This window comes from Myotis myotis, unplaced genomic scaffold (genome assembly GCF_014108235.1).
Source record: "Myotis myotis isolate mMyoMyo1 unplaced genomic scaffold, mMyoMyo1.p scaffold_m19_p_12, whole genome shotgun sequence".
NCBI lineage: Eukaryota > Metazoa > Chordata > Mammalia > Chiroptera > Vespertilionidae > Myotis > Myotis myotis.
The window spans coordinates 4,573,695-4,601,054 of NW_023416316.1; the positions used below are offsets into that span (position 1 = coordinate 4,573,695).

Here is a 27,360-nt window from a genome sequence, read left to right on the forward strand (position 1 = left end):
ACTGTGGGCGTGCCTACACGCATGGTAAGGAGAAACACCGCCGCTGCATTGAGTCAGCTCCTGTGAGTTGCTGCCTTTCTTCTGGAAAACCATCAGGAAATCGCAGACAGGGTATGAGAGACCGGAAGTAGTAGGGCCGGAGGGGAACCCTGGGCAGAGGCCAGCACGCCTCGGGCAGCATCTGCTCACACGCGTGTCTGGTCTGTCCATCTCTGACGGAGAGGTAAGGGGGGTCAGTTTACCTTCTTTTTACCGAGCACCTCGGTGTGAGGCCCAATGCCAGGACACGGACAAGTCCCACCTTAGGTCTAGTTTGGGCTGTAAATGGGTGTTCTTAGCTTGTTTGGTTGGATAAGGCGATGGCAGCCTGGAGAGGTGGGGCGCATGCCCAGGTGACCCACAGGCAGGGGCAGAGCAGAAAGTGGGCCTGGGCTGCTGGAGTCTGTGTCAGGCCCCTCCCACCACACGCAGACACAAGGAACCTCGCCCCTTAGCTTTTGCCGACCATGAACAGCTCTAGAGATGACGCCTGGCAGGGGCAGTGGAGTCGAGGACAGAATGAGACACCAAAGCGTGGAATGGAGCCCAGTGCGGAGAAGCAGCCCCGCCCCCTGGGAAACAGGCCCACTCACCTATCAGCACTTCCCACTTGCCGTTGGCCTGGGTCACCTCGTAGGCGCAGCGCATCTCGCTCAGGCTCACGCCTCCCAGGATGAAGATGATGAGGCGGGGACCACTGCGGTACTCGCCCGGGGCCTTGTTCTTATGCCAGTGCCCATAGCGGGCGCTGAGGGGGGCAGGGGAGAGATTAATAATGTTCACCCGCACTCAAGTACCTGCACTTCATACCTGCGTGACACGTGTACATGTTCGTCCGCACACAGTGACACAGAGAGGCTGCGTAGTGAGTGTTGTGAATGAACCGCAGTGGGGCCGGGAGCAGAATTGTTACGAGCACCCTGCTGCCATCTTTCAGTCTCTTAGAAACATGTAGGCAGCAGCCAGGCTCAGGTCGGCTTTACTGTCTGACATGCTAAGTTCAGCAGCTCCTCCGGCGTGCTGCTCATCCAGGAGTCTACCCCCAGGGGTACACGTTCCTAGCTGTGAATGGGCACTCTGCTGGCAGTGAGCAGGAACAGCAGAGCCAAAGGAACAGCAAATGTGCACGATGCCTCACTGGGCCAGGGCCTCCTGCACTGAGAGGAAGGGCCGAGTGGGCGGGTGGCGCTGTCAGGGCCGGCCTGCACCTGGCTGCGATGAGCACAGCGGGAGGGGCTCACAGCCACGCGGTATCACAACGGGACTGCTGTGCACCTGACATGCCACCAGGGCCAGCCCCTCACTGCCGCCTGCCTGCTCGAGCGTCTCACCTGACGGCGGTGGTGCTGAAGGAGGCAGAGGAGCGGGTAGAGATGTAAGGGTAGTGCTTGGTATCGAGCTTGTCCTCAATGGTGTCCTGGAAAGAAAAGGGACTGATGTGGCCCAGCCTGTGTGGCTCAGTGGTTGTGCGTCGACCCATAAACCAGAAGGTCATGGTTTGTTTCGGGTCAGGGCTCATGCCTGGGTTGTGGGCTCGATCCCCAGTGCGGGGCCTGCAAGAGGCAGCCGAGCAACGATTCTCTCTTATCACGGATGTTTCTCTCTCTCTCCCCTCTCGCGCCCTCTGAAATCCACACAAATATATAAAAAGAGAAGAGACCGATGTCGGCTCTGCCACCTGCTAGAAAAGGGCTGGCGGAAGCCAGAGTTCGAACACGTCACTCAGTGAAAACCACACCAGGCTTGCAGCATCCAGACTGCTCCCGCTCCTGCCGCGGCCGCTGCCCAGGGCAGTGCGTGTGGAGGGCGCTCCAGAAGCAGCCGGCGTGCTGAGATTGGTCTGTAGGTCTGCTCGTTAAGAGAAATTTTTAAAAATTGCATTGATTTTTCTTGCTTCGCTTCCAATTAATTCTTTTTTCTCCCCCTTTTACATTCTATGTGAGACTGTGCTGTATCCTGTCCCCTAAATTCCTGACACCATCAGTCTTGTAGACACTAGGCACAGGCAGTCTCTCAGGCAGGAGAAAGCCTTCACTCAGTTGCCCAAGGGGCTAATTATCTGGTGGGTGGATCCCAGCTCCCTACCTCCTGCTGCCTAGAAACCTACACTCCCCCTACCAGTTACCACGCAAAGCGTACACATCTCCCTGGAGGTCCGGGAAGGAGGGGCAGAAAAGGGAGCAGAGAACAAAGGAGGGATGAGACAGGGGTTGGCTTTATCTCTGCAGCAAGCCAACAATTGTCTTTGGTTTCTAGATGTCTCATGTTCACCCAGCCTTTTGGTTCGTGAGTTTTAAAAACAGGAAGCTGACTCACTGTGTATATTTAAAATACATTTATTTTAACGTACAATTCAGTACGAACACCTGCTCTGCTATGAGTCAACAAAGGGATCCTGAGCAAGTCTCTTCATTCTCTGACCCCAGTCCCATCTGCCTGTCAAGTGAGGAATTGGACAGATTAGCTCTAATCCCGCCCCCAACATCTAGCAGGTGGGATTCCATGCAGGCTTCCCTGACCTACAAGAAGAAATGGGAAGGACGGGCGCCTAACAAACGTGAAACACCTACTATGCACAAAGCATGGGGCCAGAGGACGCAGCAGTTGAGGGCATAGAACCGAGGTATAAAAAGATGAGCCAAACAACCAGCGGCATACGTGCTCAAAGAACCCCCCTAACATAGGCTCCTGGAGTCCAGGCGGCCTCTGTGGGGCGGGTTGGCCAGGTGGGGTGGTGGGTGGCACAGTGAGACGGGATGGGGGCTTTGAAGGAAGAGGCTTCTCTGGTTGGCATGGAGGACGGAGGTGCGGGATAAGTGGGAGAAGGGAGGCAGGCTGGGCTCACATTCCAGAGGCCCACCCACACCTCAGTATGGAACTCGCTACTCATGGGACCTTTTGGTGCTGTGATCTGTTGGGTTCCTCTGGGTGCGGTACCACTGAGGGATCTCTGCCTCCTGCTTCCTAGAAATCACGTGGTCTTGGGACCTGTGCCTGGCCGTCTGTTGGGCCTGCTCTTCACCAGCCCCAGGACAAGACATGCTATGAGGCCTGAGAGAGCTCCGGAAGCCAGTCCTTTGGGTGTCACTGCCCCTGCTAGGCGGTGGAGCTGGAAGCATCAGGCCTTTACGTGAAGAGCCCTGGGCCTGGAGCCTGTCTCCACCCCACCCACCCCACAGCACTGACCTCCATGATGTCTTTAATAATCGGGGTCCATCGTGACAGCTGGTAGGTCTGCTCGCTGATGCGCTCCTTCCGCTCTGGCTTGCTCCTGCGACGCAACGTAGACTGAATGCAAACATAAAGATTAGACTGTCAGGCCACGTGGACCCCGGGGTCCCTGCTGGCCTCTGGAAACCCTCTCCCAAGGCCTCCTTTCAGAACAGCAGCACAGCCAACTCTAACGAGTGGGAGTGTTTTCCCTGGAAAAGCCAAAAACATGCCCTTCTAGGAACTGGAGCAAAGTTGGTTCTTTCTTCTCTTTTTTTAATATTTTATTTTATTTTTTTATTCTTATTTTTTATTTTTTTGTCAGTCCTCACCTGAGGATATTTTCCCATTGATTTTTAGGGAGAGTGGAGGAGAGCGGGAAAGACAAAGAGAAACATCGATGTGAGAGAGACACATCGATTGGTTGCCTCCTGTACCAGGGCCCAGGCCGGGGAGGAGCCTGCAATCAAGGTACATGCCCTTGACCTGAATCGAACCTGGGGCCTTTTGGTCCACTATCCGCTTAGCCAAACTGGCTAGGGCTTATTTTTTAATATTTTAAATTGATTTCTAGAGAGAGGAAGGAAGAGGGAGAGAGAGGAGAAACACTGATGTGAGAGCAAAACATTTATCAGTTGCCTCCTGTGCGCCCCATACCAGGGATCAGGCCTGCATATGCCCTGAATGGAAATCGAACTGGCAACCTTTTGGTGCATGGGACAATGCCCAACCAACTGAGCCACACCAGCCAGGGCCAAACTTGGCTCTTTAAAGTCATGGCAAATGCAGGTCAAATTAAAAAAAAAAATCTAGGTAGTTAAAAAGAATACTTTGCTGTCGACTAACACCAGGAGAAAACACTACTCTGGGTAAGACTTACTCTTTGATTTTGTTTCAACAGCACAGGATGTACTGAAGGAATCGTCTCCGTTCTCACTGTGGTCCCTCTTGTGAACATGGGTCTAAAAATGCCAGTTACAGGCCTCTGGTCTGGTGGCTTGGAAGGAACCCCCACTGGGTCCCTGCCTGGAGGCTCCTAGCAGGGTGCTGTGAAGAGTGCTCAGGATTCTTCCTCATCCTGGGCCCCCCACCCCCAGCCTCTCCTAGAGCCCACTGGGGGCTGGGCCTCCCGGACAAGCTGCCCTGACTTGGTCCTGGATCAGTGGCAGTGTTGATTCTCACGGAAGAAGCTGCGTCTGGTGTCCAAAGGCAGAGCCAGGCCGACCTGCAGGCGCGGCTCCTGCTGTGGGCTGGTCCACAGCACGGCTCAGCTTTGGCGCTGTGCTCCACGCCTGCCTGTGCACGTCGCGGCTCCTGGCGCTAACCCTGTTACTCATCTTGGATCTTTATTCCTCTGATTTTACCTGCTCTCTCTTTCTCAGTGTTGAGTGTGTGCCTCATAAGCTGCCTAAGTAAGTAGTTAGGGGAGAAGAGAAAAGACCCACCAGTCCCACCCCCCCCCCCCGCCCCCCTGGCCGCGCAAGGCTGGCCCTTACGTCGGTGACGATGGGCACGCCCAGGTGCGCCATGTTGGTGATGATCTCGCTGTCCTCCGGGGGGATCTGGGCGTGCTGGATCAGTTTGTTCAGGTTTTCCTCAGTGATGCCTGAGAGAGCAAAACCCGTCACCACGTCCGCCACTGCACAGTGCACACTCAGAGGCCCAGCCCACTGCCTGGCGGGAGGGGGACAGTGCCCCTTCTCCTTAGCATTGCTGGAAATTAACCTGCTCATTGCAGCAACTTTACCGTCAGGCGAGGACAAGATCAGGACTCCTGTTCCACGCTAACCACCCATGCCGGGCTGCGGCCATCGGCAATTGCCCCTCAGGGTCTATGTTTCCCTCGTCTCCTGCTCCTCAGCCACCCCGGCCACCATGGGCCCACATCAAGGTCAACATGGACAGGAGTCTCTGTGCCCATCTTTTTGCACAATGGACACATATGGGCAACTATGATGGGATAAAAATCAGTTATTTAAAGGCACAGACTACAAGAGTGGTGCAAGTTCAAGGTGTCTGGCAGACACGCTCCCTGCTTTAAGGGCCCCCCCACAGGCCCTAGGCCCTCGGTTATGAGTCCCAGACCACGGGTTAACCCTAGAACTACTGGGGCACAGCCTCCAGTGGAAACTGATTTGCCTGTGTTACATTTCCCCAAACGTAAAAAGCCCCTGGGATCTTCCTGTCAAATACCCTTCCACTCCTTTGACACCACTCTTCCGCCTGCTTGGTCCCCCCAGCTGCCCTCCTCGTGCCCACCACTCCTACCATTCTTGAGAAAGATGTAGAGGAGGATGATGCGGATTTTGTCGTAAGTGCTGACATTTGCGTCCAGCAGAATGGGGACGATGGCTCTCATGGGGTCCTTGATCTTCTCACCTTCAGCATCCGTGCCCATGGCCAGGTCCTGCAGAAACACGCCACGCTGGCCCCACTTCTGGTGACAGTCTGGATAGGCGGTAACTATTGGGAAACTGCGGGTCCGTAATGTCTGGGACTGTGCTGGGTTGGGGAGGGTCCTGAGCAGGTACTTCCACTCTCACGACGCCAGCTAGCACCCGGGCAACTAGCACCGCTTTCTAGACCATCCAGGTTTCACTTTCAATGATTTGCCACCTTGTTTACAGGTCGCTGTTCCCTTCAGGAGGTGCCAGGGAACCTGTGCCAGCCTCAGGGGAAGCTTCGAGCCAGGGCAGCAGGCTCAGCCCATCAAGAACTATTGGTCCCGTTGTGGCTGCAACTTCCTCTGTGGTTCCCTTTTTTCCCCTCAAGATCCCAGGAGTTCATAACAATTATGACCTCAAGTTCATGGCCTCTTCCCAGTCTGGGTGGGAGGAAGGCAGGGCACCTCTCCTAGGCCCCTTCACCTCTCAATCCCACCACCAGCCTCACGGATGTTTGTTCAGCAGGACCTGATTCTAACACTTTCCAAAAGGCAGATTAAATGTAACTAGTTCACCAAATACTACTGCGCATTCTGCAACAACTTAATTCCGAGGGATGATCCCGACTGCGCTGTTACGGATGCAGAGATAACCCACCCTCTGGCGGTGAAGGCCTTTCGGAGAGGACGCCTGTGTCGGCCAAGATCCCCTGGGAAACTGACGGGTTCAGCCGGGCTGCGTCCATTCGAAGAGGCAATGAATCGGGGCAGGTCTCTCAAACCTAAGCTGAGCCCATCATATCAAACCAGAAGATGTAACCTCAGCATCTCACTGAGAACTTGAGCTGTTTTTACTGTGAAGCGGGCCTTCTGCTGAGGCCTCAGGATGGCTGAGTGCTCTCTCCCCCCCCCAGAAGCTGCCCCTGGCTGGGTCATGGTATTACAATGGAAGAACTAAGTGCTAGCTTACTGACCCCACACCACACCACACCACACTCCCAGAAGTCATGGCAGCATTGCATTTCCCTCTGCAGATGAGGAAAATACAGAGAGAAATGGGCACAGCAAACATATCCGTGACAGAGACACAACTCAAATCCCAAACTCTGACCCTTCCAGCCCTAACTGCGATCAGTGAGGCGGGGGCAAGTTCCCCACCTGCTACTGCACTACCAGAGGCCTCCAAAGCTGCTGTGGCTGCAGCAGGAGGAAATGCATTCGGATATAAACTCAGCCGGCCCCGCCTGTAGGGCTCAGAACCTCTGGAAAGCCAGACATGCAAAATCCACACGGCACGGCCTTCCAGACCATCCAGTCCCTACCCTTGAGAGTGTGCGGCACTGGCTCGCGAGGTGAGACCACACGATCCCGTAGGCCTTCCCATCTCTATTTCCTATGATTCTGCAGGATGTTCAAGGTCAGAGGTTAAACTTCTGCTGGGTAAGTGGTCATGGCAGGAAGAGAAGGAAAGGGTCCTACCTGCTCCACCCGGCAGAGCTTGTCCACGGTGCCTTGGTAATGCTTCATGCAGTCCTCGGCAAGATGCAGGTGGGTGGAATACTAGGAAAAAGCAGTTTGTGATCAAGAATTACTCGCTGATATGTGTGCCACCTACCTAGGATGCATAAACACTGGGCCAGACACCAAGGAATCACCAGCCTCATGCAGGCCGGCACACAACCACTGCAAGGCAGGGCATTATGTGTCAAGAGAGGGACAAACCACATTTAAAGGGTCAACAGGAAGGAGGAATCCTTCGTGGGTGGGATGGGGTGGGCTGATGGCTGTACAACATGCCCACAAATTCTTCAATATTACTCCCTCCAGGAGGAGGAGCTTAGTTCCCCCTCCTTGAGTGTGGGCTGGATTTAGTGACTCGCTTCTAAGGAACAGTGCGGAGGAAGTGATGTGTGATGTCCCTCATCAGGACCGGGAGGGCGTGTGACTTCTTTCCAGCTCTCTCTCCCGGCTCACTCACTCCGGGGAAGCCAGCTGCCATGCTGTGATGACACTCAGGCAGCCCCGTGGCGAGGTTGATGGAAGAGGAAAAGGAAGAATAAAGAGAAAAAGATGAAGAGGAGAAAAGTCCTAGGAAAGAAGCTGTCTACCCCAGCCTCCCATTTTTGGCTAGTAAGAATGGAAGATGACTGAAGATCCGTGGGTGTCAATGGACCGGTCAGTGTGCCAGGACTCTGAGACGCCTTTCTGAAGCTCATTACACTCACGATCCCACTCGGTCACTTTGGATCGCCATACCTTGCTGAGCTCTTTCTGGTACTGGGGCATTTTCTTCAGCATCTGGGACAGGTCCCGCATGGTGGTCTGTAAGGAAAGGAAAGCAGAGGGTCTCACGCCCGTGGCCCTGACCTAGGAGGCTGAGCAAGTGTGGTGGGCGCAGGACAGGACAGCAGCCAGCACCGAAGCCCCAAGTGTGTTCTGTAACTCTCAAAAGGAATCCATTACACACAAGATCATATGTGTTCAGACTGCCAAGCTTCTGCTCAAATAATTATTGACCCAAATAGCATGACTGTCTTATGGGTGGAGAGCTGAACTCCGGAGCCCAGCAGTTATGTTTTATTTGTTGGACTAGACAGTTACTGAGAGCATAGCTCTTGCCAGGAAAGAACACGTTTTTGTCCATCCACTGCCTCTCTGCATCCCCAGCTTAAGCTCTCTTGGCATCACATTCATGTTGAAAGGCTGCAGCTGAGTAGACAGGGGGCAGTAGGGAGAAGGTGAAAGGCTGGAATCTGCATCCTGACAGGTGAAAGGGGTCTGCTTACCCTCTAACTGTGCGACCCACCTAATCCCACTCATTTATCCAACAAGAATTTATTGAATTACTACTACATTCCAGACACTTTCAGGTGCTGGACATACAAGGACCAAAAAAAAAAAAAAAAAGGATGTCAAGTACTTTTGCCTTGAAGAGCTCACGTTTGGCAGGGACTGTCCCGTTGCGTGGCCTGGCGCTCTCTGAGGGTGTCAGTGTGGTGCACAGAGTAGAGGCACGGCACCAGTCTAGGGAGGAGCAGGGAAGGTTCCTGCTCCTCCCCCAGAAACAACACCCGACCTGGCTGGTGTGGCTCAGTGGATGGAGTGTGTCACATTCACCAAGAGCTCACCAGTTCAATTCCCAGTCAGGGCACATACCCAGGTTGCAGGCTCAATCCCCAGTAGGGGGGCATGTAGGAGGCAGTCGATCAATGTTTCTTTTTCATTGATGTTTCTCTCTCTCCCTCTTTCTCTAAAAATCAATAAAAACATTTTATTTTTAAAAATATATTTTATTGATTTTTTACAGAGAGGAAGGGAGAGGGATAGAGTTAGAAACATCGATGAGAGAGAAACATTGGTCAGCTGCCTCCTGCACACCCCCTACTGGAGATGTGCCCCCAACCAAGGTACATGCCATGCCCTTGACCGGAATCGAACCCCGGACCCTTTAGTCTGCAGGCGGACGCTCTATCCACTGAGCCAAACCAATTAGGACTAAAAACATTTTAAAAATAAAAAGACACGACACCTGAGCAAAGGACTGGGACTTCACAAGGCAAGGCCCAGACAAGGAGCTCAGGTGCGGCTGGAGGAAGGCGGTGGGAAAAGGAGGGAGACAGAGATGTCCGAGACCAGAGAGTCTCTGGAGCCTGAGGACCCAGGTTCCACAGATGTGTCAGCAGGTGGGGCTTGATTCTCCTGGGAACCGGAAGTCGATAAACGGTTTTAAGCCAGGGAGTGGCACAATCAGAGCTCATCTCCCTCTGCTGATGGGTAAGCACCTCTGTAAACAGCAGGATAAGGAGAGGCCCAGGAAAGTTAGGTCATGAATTCTAATTCCTTCACAAGCTAAAAAAGGCTTCACAGTTCTTCTGGCTTAAAATGAATCATGATCCAAAACAGCAAATATGGATCCACAGAGTAACAAAAAGCAGCTCTCTATAAATATCAGAAGACGGGGTCTGGATCTCAGTCTTGAATGCAGAAGTAAGACAAAACGATCACGGATGAAGGGAGGACTATGGCCCCCAGCTCCCCAGCCTGATGCCGGGGAGGCGTCCTCCCTGCTCCTGGGGAGAAAGCAGGGTGGGCTCACCTTCTCCCCCGTGTTCATTCTCTTGCTGGAAGAAAAATCTTTCAGAGAACGGGTGACTTCCCTGGAAGACAGAAGAAGGTAGCTAAGTCTCAAAGCAACACCAAGTGCCTCTGTATGAGTGATATTGGATAATGCAAGAGTCTTCCTTTAGGAAAATGTGGTGACTTCTCCTGTCATAAGGGACACATTTCAAGTGACTTTCTGAGACAGACAGACAGACAGACAGTGTTTTTCTAGCTAATATTTTAAACCAGGGTTCTCCAGAGTGGGGTGCATGAGATGATTCCAGAAGAGAAAAGAAAATATTAGGACATCTACTTATGCTTATTTTACTTCATCCTTTTCAAATTTATGTTTTGTATATGCTGTAAAATATACACATTAGTACAACAAAGCATGTATTTTACTTCACAGATAAAGCTAATTAAATGTAAATACTGGAAATGTGAACCAACATTTTCTAAAGTTGAGTGATCCCCAAAGTGTGGAGACCACTTCTCAATAGCAGAGCTAGCCAAGACTATTATTTTCTCACTCTTGCCTGTGAATTTCCTGAGGATATCACCGACTCAATGTGGCAGAATGTGTCTTTTTCCAAAAGCAGAATTGTTTAAAGGTCTTATAACATTTACATATTGGAAACATTTTGAAACATTTTCAGAGCAAAGTCTGTTCTGTGTGTGGAGACAGTTCTTGCTCAGAAATTTTAGGTATGACCACAGAAGAGGAAGATCACACACCAGCTACACAAGAGAGAACTGCATGGTGGGGTCTGGACCTTTAAATGGAACAAACTCATTTTACATACTTAGTGTTTATAAAGCACTAGAGGCCCAGTGCACGGATTTGTGCACCAGTGGGGTCCCTCGGCCTGGCCTGCAGGGATTGGGCTGAAACTGGCTCTCCGACATCCCCCAAGGGGTCCCGGATTGCAAGAGGTCACAGGCTAGGCCGAGGGACCCCACTGGTGCATGATCAGGGCTGGGGAGGGACCACAGGAGGGCTCCATGGTGTGTCCAGCCTGTCTTGCCTGGCCGGACCCCAGCAGCAAGCTAACCTACCGGTTGGAGCGTCTGCCCCCTGGTGATCAGTGTACAGCATAGCGACTGGTTGAATGGTGGGACACTTCCCATATTAGGCTTTTATTATATAGGATTTTGCTGAGAGGTACAAATGCTTTCCAAAATCCTAAAGTCCCCCTAACACAGAATGAATTTTCTAACTTCCTGAAGCTGGTGGAGCCCTAGCCAGGGATCAGAAGGGATTTATCATCAGAGATTAGCATGTTGGCCACTTTGCTGAGGCAGCGAGTTCATCGCTGATGCGCTCCACCCCAGCTGCCCAGAACGCACACTGGAAACACCTTAGGGAGAGAGAAACGCTTCGCCCTGGAGGAGGGCGGGAGGGCTCTTACTGGGACACCTCTGCGATGTGCTTGTGGCGCAGCGTTATCCAGAGGTCGTCGTCCTCGTCCAGAAGCACTTCCTTCACCCGCGCCTCTCCGATGCCGCTCGTCTCATACCTAGAGAGGGGAGGGCCCACAAAATCCATCCAAGTCCCCTCTGGTTTGCAACAGACAAGAGGTCACAGTCCTCAGCAGACAGATGTCCCCAGGAATGACTTTACAAGCTCCATGACCATCTGGTGTCTGTGGAATGGGCACTAATGGCTGCAATTCCTCGGGCAGAGAGCTCCAATCAAGGTCAACTGACACGGAGTTCCGTTTTAGATGCTTCAGGGTCAGCTGACGTGAGCGCCACCTGAGCCATGTGGCTCGGGGTGTGAAGTCAGGTTATAGGCGAGTTACAAGGGAAAGACAAAGGCCACCCTTTGTCCCTCTCTCCGAAGGGCCTGAGCACCATCCAATGCGGGCGCCTGACACCTTCAGCAGTGACCGGCACAGGCCCTCGGCCTAGGACGCCTGTGAAGCATGAACATCGAAGGAAGGCAAGAACCTCAGGTGCCAAGAGGAGAAGAGCAGAGATCCGCTCAGAGTTCCAGAACCTTCATTCACTACCCTTATAATCAATGTAAATGACATGAGAGCAGTGCAGTCTGTTTCCATAAAAATAAAGATTAGTTTTTAGAAACTGAATTTCTAATGATTGCTACCAAGAAAAATGTTTATAATGAAGGAAACGGCTCCTCTGCAAATGAGTTCGGTAAGAAACTCCTGTGGATATATCTGTCATCATATTTGATGATCTGCAAGTAAGATTCAACTCTGAAAAAGATACGCACACATGCCCAAATCGACGACATACTCACACGAGAGCAGACTACAGATCTGGAAACTAAAGTCTTTGTTCTCCCCAAAAGGGGCCTGGGTTCCTGGCTAGAAGTGCCATGAGGATTTTGGGAACTCACAGACAAGCTTGCAGGCTAACTGACAAGAATATGGAAACACCCACTTCTCCTAGGATTGATGACGCCCTTTCCCTAAGTCCGAGGTTGTATCTGGTTCGTTTGCAAAGCTGCAGTCCCTCCGGGTGGTATACTTACTTGTACACATCATTCTCGATAGGCAGCAGATCGTAACTCATAGCCTGAAAGGTCAGCTCATGAAGAACAGGGGAACTGGGGTCGAAACCGCGGTCCAGGATCAGGAGCTGGGAGCGAGCCTTGTCTGGGCCCTAGAAGGAAGGACACAGGGAACTTTCACAAGCACTCCATACAGTGCTGGCTCTGCACCACGCATGGCCCTCCTGTAAAAGGGGCAGCAGGAAGTGAACTCGGAGACAAAACCTACTGAAATAGCACGGAACACAGTCCCTTTACTGCTTGACCAGAATACCAGTCCACACCGTGTGAGAGAGAACCCAGGATGTCTGTTTCATAGCGAGTGTCCTTTGAAGCAGATCTGAAACGGTGGCTGGTCCAAGGTGAGCACACAAAGAAGAGCACCACTGGGTTCAGCTACAAACGGGTGGCCCACCAGGCATCTGCCCGGGCCGAGGGGTTCCAGGCCCTGGGACTTGTGGCTGTAAACCCGAGATGACAAGAACTCTGTGCCTTGACTGCAGTGGGCTTACAGGAATCTATACATGTGATACAATTAAATAGAACTCACACACACACACACACACACACACACACACACACACGAATACATGTGCAAACTAGTGAGATCTGCACAAAGTCAGTTTTCTGGAGTTGACATTGTTCTGCGGAGGGGGTTCCCAGGACGCAGGGCTTTCAGTGCTAAATCTGGGGTCATCCCGGAGAACAGAAATGAGTCGTCGCCCTGGCTACACTGACCAGAGTCTCAATTGGCCTGCCCAAGGGGCTGAGCATGTCACCAGAGGCCAAGAGCAGGGACAGCGGCACTCACATCACCCGGTGAGAGAATCCCATGGTCCACGGCCACTTACCTCGCCCATGGTGGGGTCATCGGCTTTGTAGGCGTCGAGCTTGTCCTGGATTAGCTGGGCCAGCAGAGCATTGTCCTTGTACTCCCTGCCGAGGAGGAGAGACACAGTGACGGGCCTCGGGAGAGAGGCAGGACAGTGCAGGCAGGTCAGGGGGCACGCGAGTTTCACCTGCATTGCTCTTTTACAATGAGGACATAGGCACATATGCGTGTATCATTAAAAAGGACAAACAGAATCAAATATTTAGCTCTGTTCCTGGAACAGAAATGAGTGAAAAGCAGCTTCCGATGAGCAGCCCCACATCAGCAGAGGGTCCTGACCATCCGTCCTTTCCCCGGGATCGGCCATCTGAGCCTGACCCACCTGAGTCTCACTTCCCTTGACTCAAATCCCCTTGGGTCTTGTTTGCTAGCAAGTGAGAACCTCTGAACCTTACCCTGGGCTCAGCCCGACAGCGTTTCCGGGGCCCCACCCGCTGTACACAGTGTGTGCTGCCCGCCACCTGGCCAGGCTCAGGCTGAGCGCCTCTGCTCCCAGCCCAGCCTCCCACGCATGAACTCCAACCCGCCACTCCTCTGTCAGGGGAGATGGCCTCGGCCCCATCTCCAGCTTTTGTCAGGGAGCACCAACAACAGAGGGGTCAGACGCTGGGGCAGACCAAGGGAGGCGTCATTCTACGGCTACACGTCCCGCAGACAAAGGCAACAGGCTGGGTGGAACACTGACCCCCGCACTCCAGGTTCAGGCCCTCAGCTCCTCTGGCTCCAGTTTCTCCTCCCCTGACTCCTGCGTTCACTCCCCCCTCAACCCCCCAAAAGTTTCCCGGGGACAGCCACTGAAAGACCTAATCCCAAAGCTGGCATTGGAGGCCTCCAGTAATGGCCCCATCTCGCCCTGCCCTACACACTGTGCTAGACTGCCCATCCTCCTCAAACTTGCCCTTGGTTTCCCCAGCTCCACGCTTTTGCTCATTCCAATGGCAAAGCCAACTGTCCACAGAAAAGGCCCTCTGGTCCTCATCGGTCTTTTGAAATCCAAACCTGTCCTTCAAGACCTAGTTCAAACGACCCCTCTAGTCTGAGCTGTTCTTGATCCTCTCAGCTCGAAGGGCCAAAGGGCCCTTGGCTGGTCTGCCCTTAGTCATATCTCGCAGGGCTTACACTGCAGGTGTGCACAGGTATGGCCCATCTGCTGGGATGTTCCCTGCCCGCCCGGATCAGGGCTGTGCCCTCAGGTGGAGTCTCCCCAGCACTTAGCACACAGCAGGTAAGTGATGCATGGATGACTTTATAAAACCTGACTGTGTCCTTTAGAGAATTATTTTACCTTACTCTGAAACATCTTCTGCAAAGATGATGTTTGTTTTTAAAGGTTAGGAAGAGATGAAAAACTACAGGGAACTTGGGTGGCCACTACATAGGGGTTCATATTTTAGTTACTCATAACTGAACATATATTTCATGCTCTTTTCTGTATGTATTACTATATTTCACAAAATTTAAAAAATGACAAAACCGCTGGAAGAATAATTATAAATGCGAGACACTCAAATCTTGACCCTGAGACAACTGGCAAAGGAATGTTAAGGCCAGAGGAGTCGGGACGGTTTCTCCCGAGCGCGCTCTTACCCACGATACCGCACGGCGGGGTACTCCTTCAGCGTGGCACACAGAGTGGCGATCTGCTCTGCCAGGCGCTCTAGTATAGGATTCTTCATCTGAGCCTTGTGGGGACTGTAGAAGCTCTGGAAAGAGTCAGCCGAGTCCAGAGAATACACCTGAGGAGGAGGCAAAAATACACGCATGTATAGTGTTTGCATCCAGGATGCTAAACGTCAGAATTTTCTCCAAACCTGATAGCGAGTCTACAGAGCATGCTTTCATTTATCCTTCAGATCTGGGCTGGGTGTCTGCTGGGCCAGGCACCGTGCTAAACACATGGGAACTATTCGTGACCAGAACATGATCATCCTCGTGGAGTGCGTGAAGGGAAGGCAGGCAGTAAACAAACAATAAACAGAATGAAAGTAAGTTGTATGGCATGTGAGAAACTGGTGTGTGTATGAGAAAATAAAGCAGGGAAAGAATGCCCGGATGGGCTGGACAGGCAGGACAAGGCCTCCTGGAGAAGGTGACGTTTGAACAGGGCTTGAGGAGGTGCAGAGTCTCGCACCAGCAGGGACTTCCCCACGGAGAGATGGCTGTGCCAAAACCTGAGGCAAGTGTGTTTGATGAACAATGAGGAGTCCGGGAGGAGAGCAGTAGAGGAGGCTAGTGTCAGACCTCAGAGGCCATTAGAGGGTTAAGTAAATAAGGGATAAGCTAGAAATTGTGCTGTGACTGTGTGCAAATGGTGCTTTTTGATTGAATAATTTTGTATCCTCAGGGGTATGTTCTAACTACTTTTCTTTTTCTTTGGAGAGTTCGGAAGTGTAAAGTTTTCTCTTACACCACCTAGCCTACCAGCTAAGTATTTTCTCAGAATCTCATGATGTGAACCGCCCTGATCATCTAGAAAAGCGAAGGGCTGTGTTTGAAGTGTATTGCTTTTTAAAATCTATGCACTACGGTGTGCTGGAACATGCTAAAGGTGGATTGCATTCAATCCAGGTGGTGACAGGGCTCACAGAGAGGAAAAAACGTGCTGCCCTCAGGGAATGGGCTTTGGGCCAAGTGAGCTGGGAAGGAGACCGTGTTTAAATGTTCATGCTGTACTTTTTCCATCCCTCCTTAGCTAAGAACAGGTGATTCCATATGCAAAAATAAAAAAAGATTCCATATGCTAGCGGTCGCCAACCGGTGCTCCACAGACCACTGGTGGGCCGTGAGGTCCGAAAGGTTGGCGACTGCTGCCATATGCCACAATCATTTTTTATCTCTACAAAATGCATAAATGTCCTGTTATCTCATTTCTTTGTTTGCCAGAAGATTTTTAAAAATCTTAAAAGACTAAGACATTCATTCTGTGCCCTCTCACAATCAGCTTCTCCTTTACTGGTTTAACAACTTTGTGTTTTCCAAGGAGGCGGCTTGCTGCCGCCCTCCTGGCACTGGCAGTGTTAAGGGCTAATGACGAAGGCTGCCATCTGTTCGCTCAGCACATGACAGGCTGAGGTTATCTCTACATAGAAACAGTCTCCTTCACAGCAGATGGGCGTTGTCTGATTCCTTCCCATCTCTCCTTCCATGCTCTTTTTGGATTGACCACCTTTTGGTTATTCGGGACTCAGCCAGTTGGGGTGAATGCTGGGAGCAAGGAGAAGTGCACACAAAGGCTTTAAAAAGGTCAGAAATAAATACAGAGTAAGATGAAGGCCGGGCAGACCCCTCAGGAATACCGCCTCTTTCCATAAACATCCACTCACAACCCCTCATTGTCTTCCAGAATATGACACCTTCCCTCCCCACTCTGTGTACTGCACCCCTACCCCACCCTCTCAGAGCTCCTGACAGAATAACAAGGATGCAGAGTTCCATGTGCTCCCTACCAGCCTCACCTGGGACTCGTAGGGGAGAAACGCAATGTTGATTTCCGTCAGAGTCTTGATGACTTTGGCTGCTCGAGATTTTACCAGCTCGTTAAACAAGGCATCTGGACAAGCTGCAGGAATGACAAAAGACACTAACTAGGTTTTCCTGTTCATTTGCTGGTTAATTTCAATAGTCACACGTGTCTGGTGGATTCTTCAGTTATTAGCATTTTAACAAAGGAAATAAAAAGTTAATTCCTTCCTAAAATATCCACTACCTCTAGGCTATAAAAGGAGTATAAAAACACCCACAAGGCCCTCAACAGAGAAACAATGGGCAATAAAGACTGAGATTCTGACAGCTAATAAAAAAACAACTGTTTTTAATATTTTTTTTATATTGCAGGAAAAGACCTGCAATATACACAACATCATGCATCCGACATGCTCATGAAAAAGAAAATAACGAAAAATCAAACCACTGGGCAATGTGGTGCTGGTGTTTCTTGGACCCTCGAAGGAACTCCGCCGCTCAGGAGACCCACTTGGTGGGGAACCACAGTTCACGCGGCTCTCCTGGGCCAAACAGTGCAGGGTCCCAGAAATGCACTCTTGTTTCATCGTTACACATGCTGCCTACCTGCTCTCTCTTGTCACCCACGTTCAAATGGTATAAAAGTATTTTTTGCCAGAACCTTTCCCCACTTTCTCAGGGGTAAGTTCTGCCAGTTTTCCTTCGAAGAACACTAGGGAACCTGTTAGGGTTGTGCGCTCTTAAGCTAGCCCGCCTTACTCAGCTCTCTGCTGTTAACAAAGATTGACCAGGATGTTAGCACACGGGCTCCTTGCACACAAATAACAGAACGGACTCCAGGACAACGATGCCAGTCTAGCTGAGATAAAGACCAGGTGAAACCTTTGAGGCTGGAAAGTGGATGGACATACACTATACTTTAGTGACATCTGGAAGTCCACACGGTGAAACACCGAGGCTGGCACCGGGACGTTGTGCTCAGTCCTAAGAAGAGGTGCTATTGTCATCAGAAAGGTCTGCACTGGCTACAGGGTTTGCATGTGGGTGTGCTTATTTTTGTCTCTAATGCAATTTTTCTTCTGAAAGAAAAGAAAAGATCAGGACAATCACAGCAACAACCCATTTTTTCCCTGTTGCCCTGGCTTGGCTCTGGCTCAGCCGTGCCATGCAGAAAGGCTACCCTGGAGGGTGGGGCAGCATCTGACAGCCGTACTCACAGTCAGTGAAGAAGACGTGGGCAGCCCGGTACTTAGCAGTCGGTGGGTCCTTAAAGTCATTCATGAGGGAGCGGATAGACTGTGAAGAGGGATAAAAAAGGGAACTGAATCCAATTCTAGAAGCAAATGGAGCCTATATCTGGTCAAAATTAAATCCAAGAGTGCGTTCAAGCTACTTGCACAAAAATAGCAGGGGATTTTTAATGTATAATTCTAACTCATGTTTGGGGATTTGCAAGTAGGATTATTTGGGAGTTTAGATGAACAAAAGCCTTCTTAGATCATTCCAGAATGACAGTGTCAGTTCTTTGATGCCACCATAACATGGGTTCCTAAGAAGAGACCCACAAAAGAGGAAACTGGTCAGAAACCTTCTAGGAGATTCACACCGATGAAGTTCTAGCAGTGTAATTGCATCTTCAGAAACTCATTCATAAGCCAACTTTTACAAGTGAAAAGAAAGTGTGAAAACTGGGGGCAATTTATGGACTGAGAGATAAGCCTAAGACAACTGTTAGCCCAAAGCAAGGAGGTGGACCTTATCTGGATGCTGATTTGAACCAAGCCTCCAAAACGATAAGACAGGCAATTCCGAACACTAATGGGCTCTTGATGAATTCCGCCTGAAAGTATAAAACACCTAAGCTCGGAAGGCTGGTCCCTAACTAGATAAAGCGGGTTCCTACCGAGAGGGAGTGCAAGGGGGAAGCTGAATGGCCTGGCACTGGCTTTCTGGCCAGCGGTGTATTTCAGAAAGCGTAAGGCTCTCTCCACTCCTCTCTGCCTCTCCCACCCCCGATTGTGAATTGCATGGTTAAGCAGAGCAGTGTGTTACATGCGTGCTTAACCCAGAAACTGCAGACACGGCTGCGCAGACGCCACGCCAGCACGTGTGACCTTAGCCAAAGCTCTTCTGGTGGGAGGACTTACCTTCTCTGACGGAGTGATGAGGTACACAGCCTCCAGGCTGGGCAGTGGCTCCCTGCACTTGTTGATGTCTTCCACAACTAGACAACAAAACAGCAGCCCACCGTGAGTGAGAAAACTCCACTGGGCATCACAAGACTGGAAGTGACAGGCACAGGCTGCCTTCAGACAAGCAGATAAAAACCTGGGAGCGGGGGCGTCACTGCCCCTTCCTGATAGTCACCACTTTCCGCCGTCCCACCGTGCTCAAGATTTTAGAAGACCTGAAACCTTATCACACTAAATATTTCCCACTCCCCATTTCGGTTTCAGTAAATTCCTTGAGCTGCTCTGATTGAAAATGGAAAATTTGCCCCTTCCTTCAGGTTTTGTTGCTGTTGTTGTTCATTTGTACCCCAAATTCCAAGTTCCTTTAGAATTCCCATGCTTTGATAGAGAAAAATGTAGTTTTAAAAAATTAATGAAAATAAGTTTGTAAGCTCAAAACATCTAACCATAGAATACTTCAACTCTCCTAGACACTGCCAAAGTAGCTGTACCAACTGACACTCCGTCATATAGGAGTTCCCATTTTTCTACATCCTCTCTGTCACTTGGCAGTATCAGAGTTTAAATATTCCAGTCTGGTGAGTGTACAGCCATATTTCACTCTGGTTTCAATTGTAGTTCCCTGACCCTTAAAGTGGGCAAGTAATTTTTCATGTATTTATTGGCCATTTTGGATTTATTCTTTTTTAAGTGCCTGTTCAGGTCTTTTGCCCATTTTTTCCCTAGTGGATGGCCTGCCTTTTCCCTTGATTTAGCCTTCCTTTTGGCATCCTTTAACACAGCGGTTCTCAATCTGTGGGTCGCGACCCCTTTGGCGGTCAAAAGACCCTTTCACAGGGGTCGCCTAAGACCATCCTGCATATCAGATATTTACATTACGATTCATAACAGTAGCAACATTACAGTTAGGAAGTAGCAACGAAAATAATTTTATGATTGGGTCACAACATGAGGAACTGTATTTAAAGGGCCAGAAGGTTGAGAACCACTGCTTGAACAGATATTTAATGAGCATCTAGCAGTGGCTTAGGGATTCAGTGATGAACAAGAAGCCTTGGGTCTCTCTCAGGAACTTACAGTCTTACCACCCCGGTCAGTGGAAGAATCTAAAGTCCAGTAGGTAATACTGAATAGGGAGGAGGAAAGCTGGCACCAGGGGAAGGCCTGGGCCTCACTAAAGGGCAGAGAGAACGGTGTGCTCACTTGTTATCCCCTCGGTCATGATGTCCGTCATCTTACAGCAGGAGGAGAGCATCCTCATGCTCAGCTGATCGACCACCAGCACCTGGAAGCAGAGAGACCAGCTCACAACCCGTGTGGCACCTTCTGCTCTTGTCATCGGCTCACCGCGCCAGACCTCAACATGAGCCCAGAAGGCAGGGCACTGAGATTCAGTATTTCCTGGGGCCAGCGGAAGTTAGCTGAAATGCAGGCTAGCTTTCTTCCCCACGCTAACCTAACTTGGGAGTTAAGAGCTTGCTCTTACTGACTTGACTTAACTTTATAAGTTTAAAAATATTAAACTTTTGATTTTTCATGATAAAGAGATCAATTACTCATAAAAATGCAAAGAAAGAGATAAAAATACTCTATAGCACCCACACTCAGAAGCTACGCTGGAGAGTCTTTTCTCAGGGCAGAGCTTTTTCCTAAGGGAGGGGGAGCACTCGTGTCACAAGGACAGTCTGGAAGGTGAGGGCTGTTACAATGTCATCAGGACGCACCTCCACCCGCACACACGTCATCCGGGAGCCGACTGTGCTTCAGGAAGACGTGCCATCGGGTCTAAACGTTTCACGCCTGCAATTCTTCAGCTAACCTTTCCTAGCTCCAGTCGGCACGGTGGACAGGGGGATGCAGTTAAAACAAGGCTAGTTCTCCTCTCCCCCTTTAATGATATAAACGGAGGTAACAGAGGCCAGACACGAGGTGGCCCAGAAAGCACGCTGCTGCAGCATGAGGGCCAGGCTTCAGCCTACGCAGCAGCTTCCTCGAGACCCTTTAAAACTCCCAGGTCCACAAAGACGGGCATGGAGAGTTCCCACCGCATGGCCTCCCGCTCTGGTGGTGAGGGGGAAGTGCTGCTAACACAGTCTCGCAAGTCCAGGGGAGACTTCAAAACCCGCTTGGGCCATCACCTCTGCTGCTACCAGCCGATGGACTTGCAAACTTGCAGGCAAGAGTGGTTGGAATAAACTTCAATAGCGCACGGGAAGTTCAAGCGAGACTGCATGCTCTCCTGGCCAGTGTAAGGCCCTGCCCCAGGCAACCAAGTGACCCTTAAAACGCCGACTTCCTGAATGGAGGGCAGCACGCTGTCCGCTCCTCGCGTCACCCGCTCCAGGAACTGAGGCCACAATCAGTTTGATTGACTTAAATACTTGTTTCATGTACATTACATGTGAAACGGCCAGCGTTGTTCTCAAAGTTACATGAATAAACATGTAGTTACTGACAGATGGGGACAGGCCAAAAGAGGGCTTTCCACACTGTTGTGTGGGCTCCATGGAGATGCTGTAAAGCTGCCAGAGCGGCCAAAGGGCCTTGCCTTTCCCTCCCACAGTGGGCAGAATTCCACCCTCTCCTGCTTATATACGGGTTTCAGGTAAGATTCTGTTTGAATAAGAGTTCCACTGAGAACCTGCCCCAGCAGGTGCTCTTTCAGATAAGCTCTATGACCAAGAGATTTCATAACCAGGATCCTATCAAATGAGAGGCATAAGCAGATTACCTTTTTAAAATTTTATTCTCTGGACACAACAAAGGTCTTCACTCTCTGCCTCTACACTTTCCCCACCGTAGTTCTTTCCACATGAACTCGCCTTTAAGGCCTTTAATTATACTGTCTGCTTACCTTCCACTCCCCCTTCTTCTTGACCTTCTTTATCACATCATGCATGATCTCTAAAAAAGGACAAAAGAGAGGGAGGAAGAAAAGGAGAAAGGAAACTTTAGTGTAATTTCAAGGACTTCAACTCCTGCCTACTAGACTCGGTAATTTTTCTCCCCACAGGCTTTGTTCTCATTGTTCAATGTCTATTCACTGAGCCAGACTCAACCCACCGTAAAGAGTTTTCTCCCTGCCCTGGCCGGTGTTGCTCAGTGGTACAGCTTTGGCCTGTGAACCAAAGGGTCACAAGTTCGATTGCCAGTCAAGGGCACCTGGGATGCAGGTTTGGTCCCCGGCCACATGTGCGGGAGGCAACCAACCAATGTGTCCCTCTCACATCAACGTTTCATCTCTCGCTCTCCCACTCCCTCCGTTCCACTCTCTCCAACAATCAGTGAGGATTAACAACAACAACAAAAAAGAGTTCTCTTCCTGTTTCCTTAATTTGGTGGTTCTCAAACCTTTTGGTCTCAGGACTACTTTACACTTTTAAAAATTGAGGTCCCCAAAGAGTGTTTGCTTAGTCTCTATCATTCCCCTTGACACCTGAGTGTCCCCAGCCGTGCAGGTCTCACAGGAAATGCCACTTTTACCACCTTTTCTAAACCCAGGGAGTGAGCAGGCCTGTTAGCAAGTGTGTTTCAAACACGTAGGTCCTTCTCTAGAGCACAGTGGTTCCTAACTCTGCTTTGACTACTCGCAATAATCTGATGTGCAGTAAATGTGTTCTGAAATGTTTAGAACTGTCTTCCTGATTATAACAACACACTCATTGCAGTACTCTTGGAAAACAGAAAATATCGTGTGTTACTTGTTTACTTAAAAAAAAGAAAAAAGAAAAATAATCTGTAATCCTGTCAACTTGAAATGCTTAATGAACATTTTAGTTATTTCCTACTAGCTTTTTCTCTGCACGTTTACAGTTAAAATCATGATATATATATAAAATTTTAATTATGCTTTTTTCAGTCACCAAACTCATTTCCCCAGGTTAATAAAAATGCCTCCTAGGATTTAAAATGCAACCATAATAGTCCAATAGCCATTTAGATTATTTCCCATGTTTCAGTGGAATGAAAAATTTGAAACAAATATATAAAGTAATAGAGCAGTGGTAAGTCATTTAGGTTACATTTGTACAATGGAATACTATGTACTCATTAGGAATAACGATCTAGGAACTATATATATGCACTCATTCACTCAAGCAGTAACATTTGTTGCGTAGCCACTGTTGGCCAGTCATTAAGCACCAGGCGTGAACAAGGGCAGGTACCACATGGCCCCAGTGGGAAGCAGGGAGGAGACCTTGAAGATCTGGCGGCAGAGGAGAGGGTCTCCTTGCTGGAGATGAGTCCTGGCTAAGAGGGGGCAGAGTGGTCTTATATATAGAAAGTTTGAAGACAGAGGGTATCCAATATCTCCCTGACGTCTGGGAAAGTGAATTTAGAGATGTTTTAGCACTTCTGGACAGTATTAAGGGCTAATTTGAGTTCATGGCCATGAATTTAATGTGAAACCAGGCAGCTCAATTGTGTTTTGTGTATGTGTGTTTTCAAACAATGTTCGCCTATCCAGGTATAGGCCAGGAAGAAAAGAAGAGTTGGTTTCAACTAGTTTAGGGTTAGGGTTTCCCCAGGTGAGTACAACAGAGGGAGAAATTGCTCAAAATATATGGCTAAGAGCGGGGGGAAAGGACATGTTACAACTATTTTTTAAAAGTATACAAAAATAGGAAAAATTAGAGAAAGTTATACCAAAATGTTATTTTTGTGCAGTAAGATTATGATTAATCTGTGATTGCTAATTTGTCTTCCTATGTTCTCCCCAGCTTTCTGCATTGAGTATATATTATTTTTTGTAATAGGAAAAATGGTCTAAAAATAATGTAAGTGATTCTGTTAGGAGAGCTTTCTGGGTATGGAATGAATAGGCAGAGTACAAATATTCTGGGCTCTTGATAAATTCTTCTGAATTATTTTGCAAAAGCACAATTTACACCCTCAGCAGTACGTTATACCCTCACCAGTACTTTCCAAATTAACATACTGATAAAGTAATAACTTGAGGTGTGCTTATTTTTAATCTTTGCTAAAGTGTCAGCAGAAAATGGTATATTTCACTGTTTTCATTTGACTTTATTTTATTACTGAGGGTTAATACTTTTTTCTTTGCTACACAAAATTAATTTTCATTCACTGGCTTTAAATTCAAGTCACTTTTTGATAAGGGAAGATAGAGGTAGAATCAAAAAAATTAAAACAAGTATCACAAGTAGTGAAGACGGACTGACAGCTGCCACACCCACCCTTCCGACCATTTCTGAGCTTCTCGGGGCATAACTTGTCGTGGGCATTGTCATCAGCCAATTCCAACCCTGCCCTACATTTTCTGATCCAAGACCAAAAAGGAAACAAGGATTAGAGCCCATCTGAGTATTAAGAGAGTCAAGTCGCTTGGGCTACTTCCTCACAAATAATCCGCTGCCGATCACAGTCTATCTCCCTGTAAGTTCTCTTGTGTGAAAAGAAAGAATAAAGCCTCTGACTCTGGTCCAGCCAGCTGGTCTCCTTTCTGTGTGCCAAGTCACGTGCTCCTACAGCCAAACATCACTCCACCACGCACCTGGTCAAAGGAGACGGGACAAAAGAGACCAGGGAGCTGCAACTTCTCCATAAGTACGAGGCCATGGGCCTGGTGGACTCTGCTTCCCTCACTGCCAAAGGGGTAAGGAAGTGGGTTCCTTCAACCACACCCTAGTCAGAGGTTCTCAACCTGTGGGTCGCGACCCCTTTGGCGGTCGAATAACCCTTTCACAGGGGTCGCCTAAGACCATCCTGCATATCAGATATTTACATTACGATCATAACAGTAGCAACATTACAGTTATGAAGTAGCAACGAAAATAATTTTATGGTTGGGTCACAACATGAGGAACTGTATTTAAAGGGCCAGAAGGTTGAGAACCACTGCCCTAGATCCTAGCTGACTCCCAAACTCAATAAGTCCTGAGAAAAACAGCAGGTGCTCAGATTATCTGGGACCTCTTCAGGTGCACCCGATATACCAGCTGGAGTCCCAAAGCTCAGACTCTAGCGACAGTTGCAAATCCTACCCACCTGGTGAAGCCCTGTCCTTAGCCTTGGCAATGACCGCCTTCCGCAGTGACCCGTATCAGGACACCTGAGCCCAGGGCACTCCACAACACCAGAAAAAGCAGGACTAATATCAGATGAACCGGAAGCTGGAGGGGAATGTGAGCATCACCAAGTCATCAAAACCACGGGGATTCAAATATTCTCCGCTCTGTGGCCCCAGAGCTCCTCGCTGCCCTGCACAGGTGCACCAGGAGCCAGGGGCCTCAGGCTGGGAGGAGAAGCACCTCCCTTCGCTGGACTCAGCTCACAGCTGCTCTCCTCTTACCGACCCGAAGCAGAGACTGCAGTTATCCCAGCCCCGATGGCAGCTCCTGGGAAAGGCACCCTCCTGAACAGACCGTGGTGGTGTGAGGGTGAACGCTAACTACTCGGGCAGAGGTCCTCCCCACCCGCACGATTAAGAAAGAACGCCAAGGGAAGCACTACAGTTAGACTAGGGCAGTGGGCGGCAAACTCATTCGTCAACAGAGCCAAATATCAACAGTACAACGACTGAAATTTCTTTTGAGAGCCAAATTTTTTAAACTTAAACTATATAGGTAGATACATTGTTATTAACTTAATTAGGGTACTCCTAAGCTGGCCTTTGCTAAAGAAGTCCTCAATCTGATTGAGGTACGTTCGCTGAGGTCGACCCCTTCCAACTCTCCCATCCACACTCGTCTTGTATACTTGTTTTGTCTATCTCCTTTCCAAAAACCGACTTCTGCACATGGGCCACGAAGTTTCAATCGCACTGTACGTGTGTGCCCGCACGTGGTATTTTGTGGAAGAGCCACACTCAAGGGGCCAAAGAGCCGCATGTGGCTCGAGAGCCACGGTTTGCTGACCACTGGACTAGGGAAAATCCAGGTTCAGGCATTTGCTGGCACATGCCCTGGTTGTGGGCTCGATTCCCCAGTAGGGGGTGTGCAGGAGGCAGCCAATCAATGATTCTCTCTCATCACTGATGTGTCTATCTCTCTCTCCCTCTTCCTTCCTCTCTGAAACCAATACAAATATTTTTTAAAAAAATTATAATACTCTAATGACCTGTTGTGAAGACTAATGAGATAAAATACCTATTACAGGCACATAGGAGGCATTCAACAAAAGGCACCAATTACAATATCACTATAAAAATGTTGTTCATACAGACAAGAAAACTATGACATATCATTTCCACCAATCGAAAATTTTCATATAATGTAAAAGCCCTATTAAAAGGAAGTAAATACTAAAAATACAGCTTTAAAATAATCACAAAAGCATCTAAAAGCAAACTCTGGGTATTTCACCAAAAACTTTAAAACTTCTCTGACCCACAATACATATGTGGATACACTTTGAAATAATGGTGCCAATGCGCCAATGCACATAAACCGTACATATCATACAAAATTGAACAGGAGAATCCTTCCCCCTGTGGAGCGGACAGTGACCTCCGTTTATTTAGGAACAGATGTATCAATGTGAATCACGGGCAGGGCCCACAGAAGGTAACACATTTCATGGCACAGCATGGGCACACAGGACTATATTTTTAATTCGCTCTCACTTAACATTGTTCTGAAATTTCACTACGACAGGCAAACAAAATGAGATAGAATAATGGTAAGAAAGATGCAGACTATCTGCCGTAGAAAATCATGGAATCAACTGAAAAACTATTAGAAACAGAAAAGCATTTAGGGAGGCGGCAGATACAAAATAACGACAAATAAACCAAGCGGACTTTGATAAGGCAACAGAGTTTCTAGGAAGACGGCTGCACTGGTTACCTGTGTGTGCCGGGCTGGGACCCTGGAACCTCACCCCCTTTCAATTAATTATGGCCAAAAAGGGTACCCCAAATGCTCATCAACTGGTGAAGGGATAAATAAATGAAATATATCCATGTAATGAAATACTATTCAGCCATAAAAAGGAATAAAGTACTTACACATGCTACATACGAACGAACCTTTAAAAATGCTAAGCCAAAGAAGCCAACCACAAAGGACCACATGTTGTGTGATTCCTTTTTTTATTATTATTATTATTTAAGGTATTACAAATAGTAATACATATGTCCCCTTCCCCCCCATTGACCTCCCCCCGAGCCTCCCTACCCCCCACCCCCGTGTGATTCCATTATTATGAAATGTCCAGAATAGGCAAAGCCATAGCGATAGAGAGTAGATTAGTAGTTGCCTGGGGCCGGGGGAGAGTTAGGGGTTATATCTAAGGAGTACAGAGTTTCTTTGGGGTAATGAAGGTATTCTAAAATTATGATGGGTGCACAATTCTGTGACTACACTAAAATTGTATACTTTAAATGGATGAATGGTATGGTGTGTGATTCGTATCTCAAGAAAGCTGTTTGGTTTTTTTAAAAGTCATCAGAGAATTTTAGACAAAACCTTCAAACTCAAAAAACAAATGCAGTTTTGCTTGATATAAAACTGTTCCATTGTGTCTTCATCTGAAGACAGGTATCCTCACCTACTCCTATAAAATATCATTATCTAAAATTATAATTTCCTATAAACTTCTATCT

The 27,360-nt window shown here is 49.0% G+C and overlaps 1 protein-coding gene and 1 long non-coding RNA gene across 3 annotated transcripts in view; one reads left to right on the forward strand and one right to left on the reverse strand.

Annotated features, from left to right (window-relative positions):
• STXBP1 (syntaxin binding protein 1) overlaps positions 1-27,360 on the reverse strand; it is a 48,177-nt gene that overhangs the window by 7,018 nt on the left and 13,799 nt on the right. For both annotated transcript variants that reach the window (XM_036329597.1, XM_036329596.1), the window contains exons 2-18: positions 21,649-21,698; positions 19,998-20,079; positions 18,750-18,826; positions 17,820-17,898; positions 16,596-16,699; positions 14,728-14,876; positions 13,100-13,184; positions 12,231-12,361; positions 11,143-11,250; positions 9,729-9,789; positions 7,889-7,954; positions 7,112-7,192; positions 5,518-5,656; positions 4,746-4,855; positions 3,226-3,327; positions 1,371-1,456; positions 633-787 (exon numbers count right to left, since the gene is read on the reverse strand). In XM_036329597.1, the coding sequence (XP_036185490.1) occupies positions 633-787; positions 1,371-1,456; positions 3,226-3,327; positions 4,746-4,855; positions 5,518-5,656; positions 7,112-7,192; positions 7,889-7,954; positions 9,729-9,789; positions 11,143-11,250; positions 12,231-12,361; positions 13,100-13,184; positions 14,728-14,876; positions 16,596-16,699; positions 17,820-17,898; positions 18,750-18,826; positions 19,998-20,079; positions 21,649-21,698 (1,665 nt within the window). The remainder of the gene's footprint in view (positions 1-632; positions 788-1,370; positions 1,457-3,225; positions 3,328-4,745; positions 4,856-5,517; positions 5,657-7,111; positions 7,193-7,888; positions 7,955-9,728; positions 9,790-11,142; positions 11,251-12,230; positions 12,362-13,099; positions 13,185-14,727; positions 14,877-16,595; positions 16,700-17,819; positions 17,899-18,749; positions 18,827-19,997; positions 20,080-21,648; positions 21,699-27,360) is intronic.
• LOC118667038 lies at positions 4,161-7,423 on the forward strand. The gene is made up of 3 exons (XR_004971136.1): positions 4,161-4,661; positions 5,490-5,708; positions 5,877-7,423. It is a non-coding gene; the product is annotated as an uncharacterized LOC118667038 (long non-coding RNA).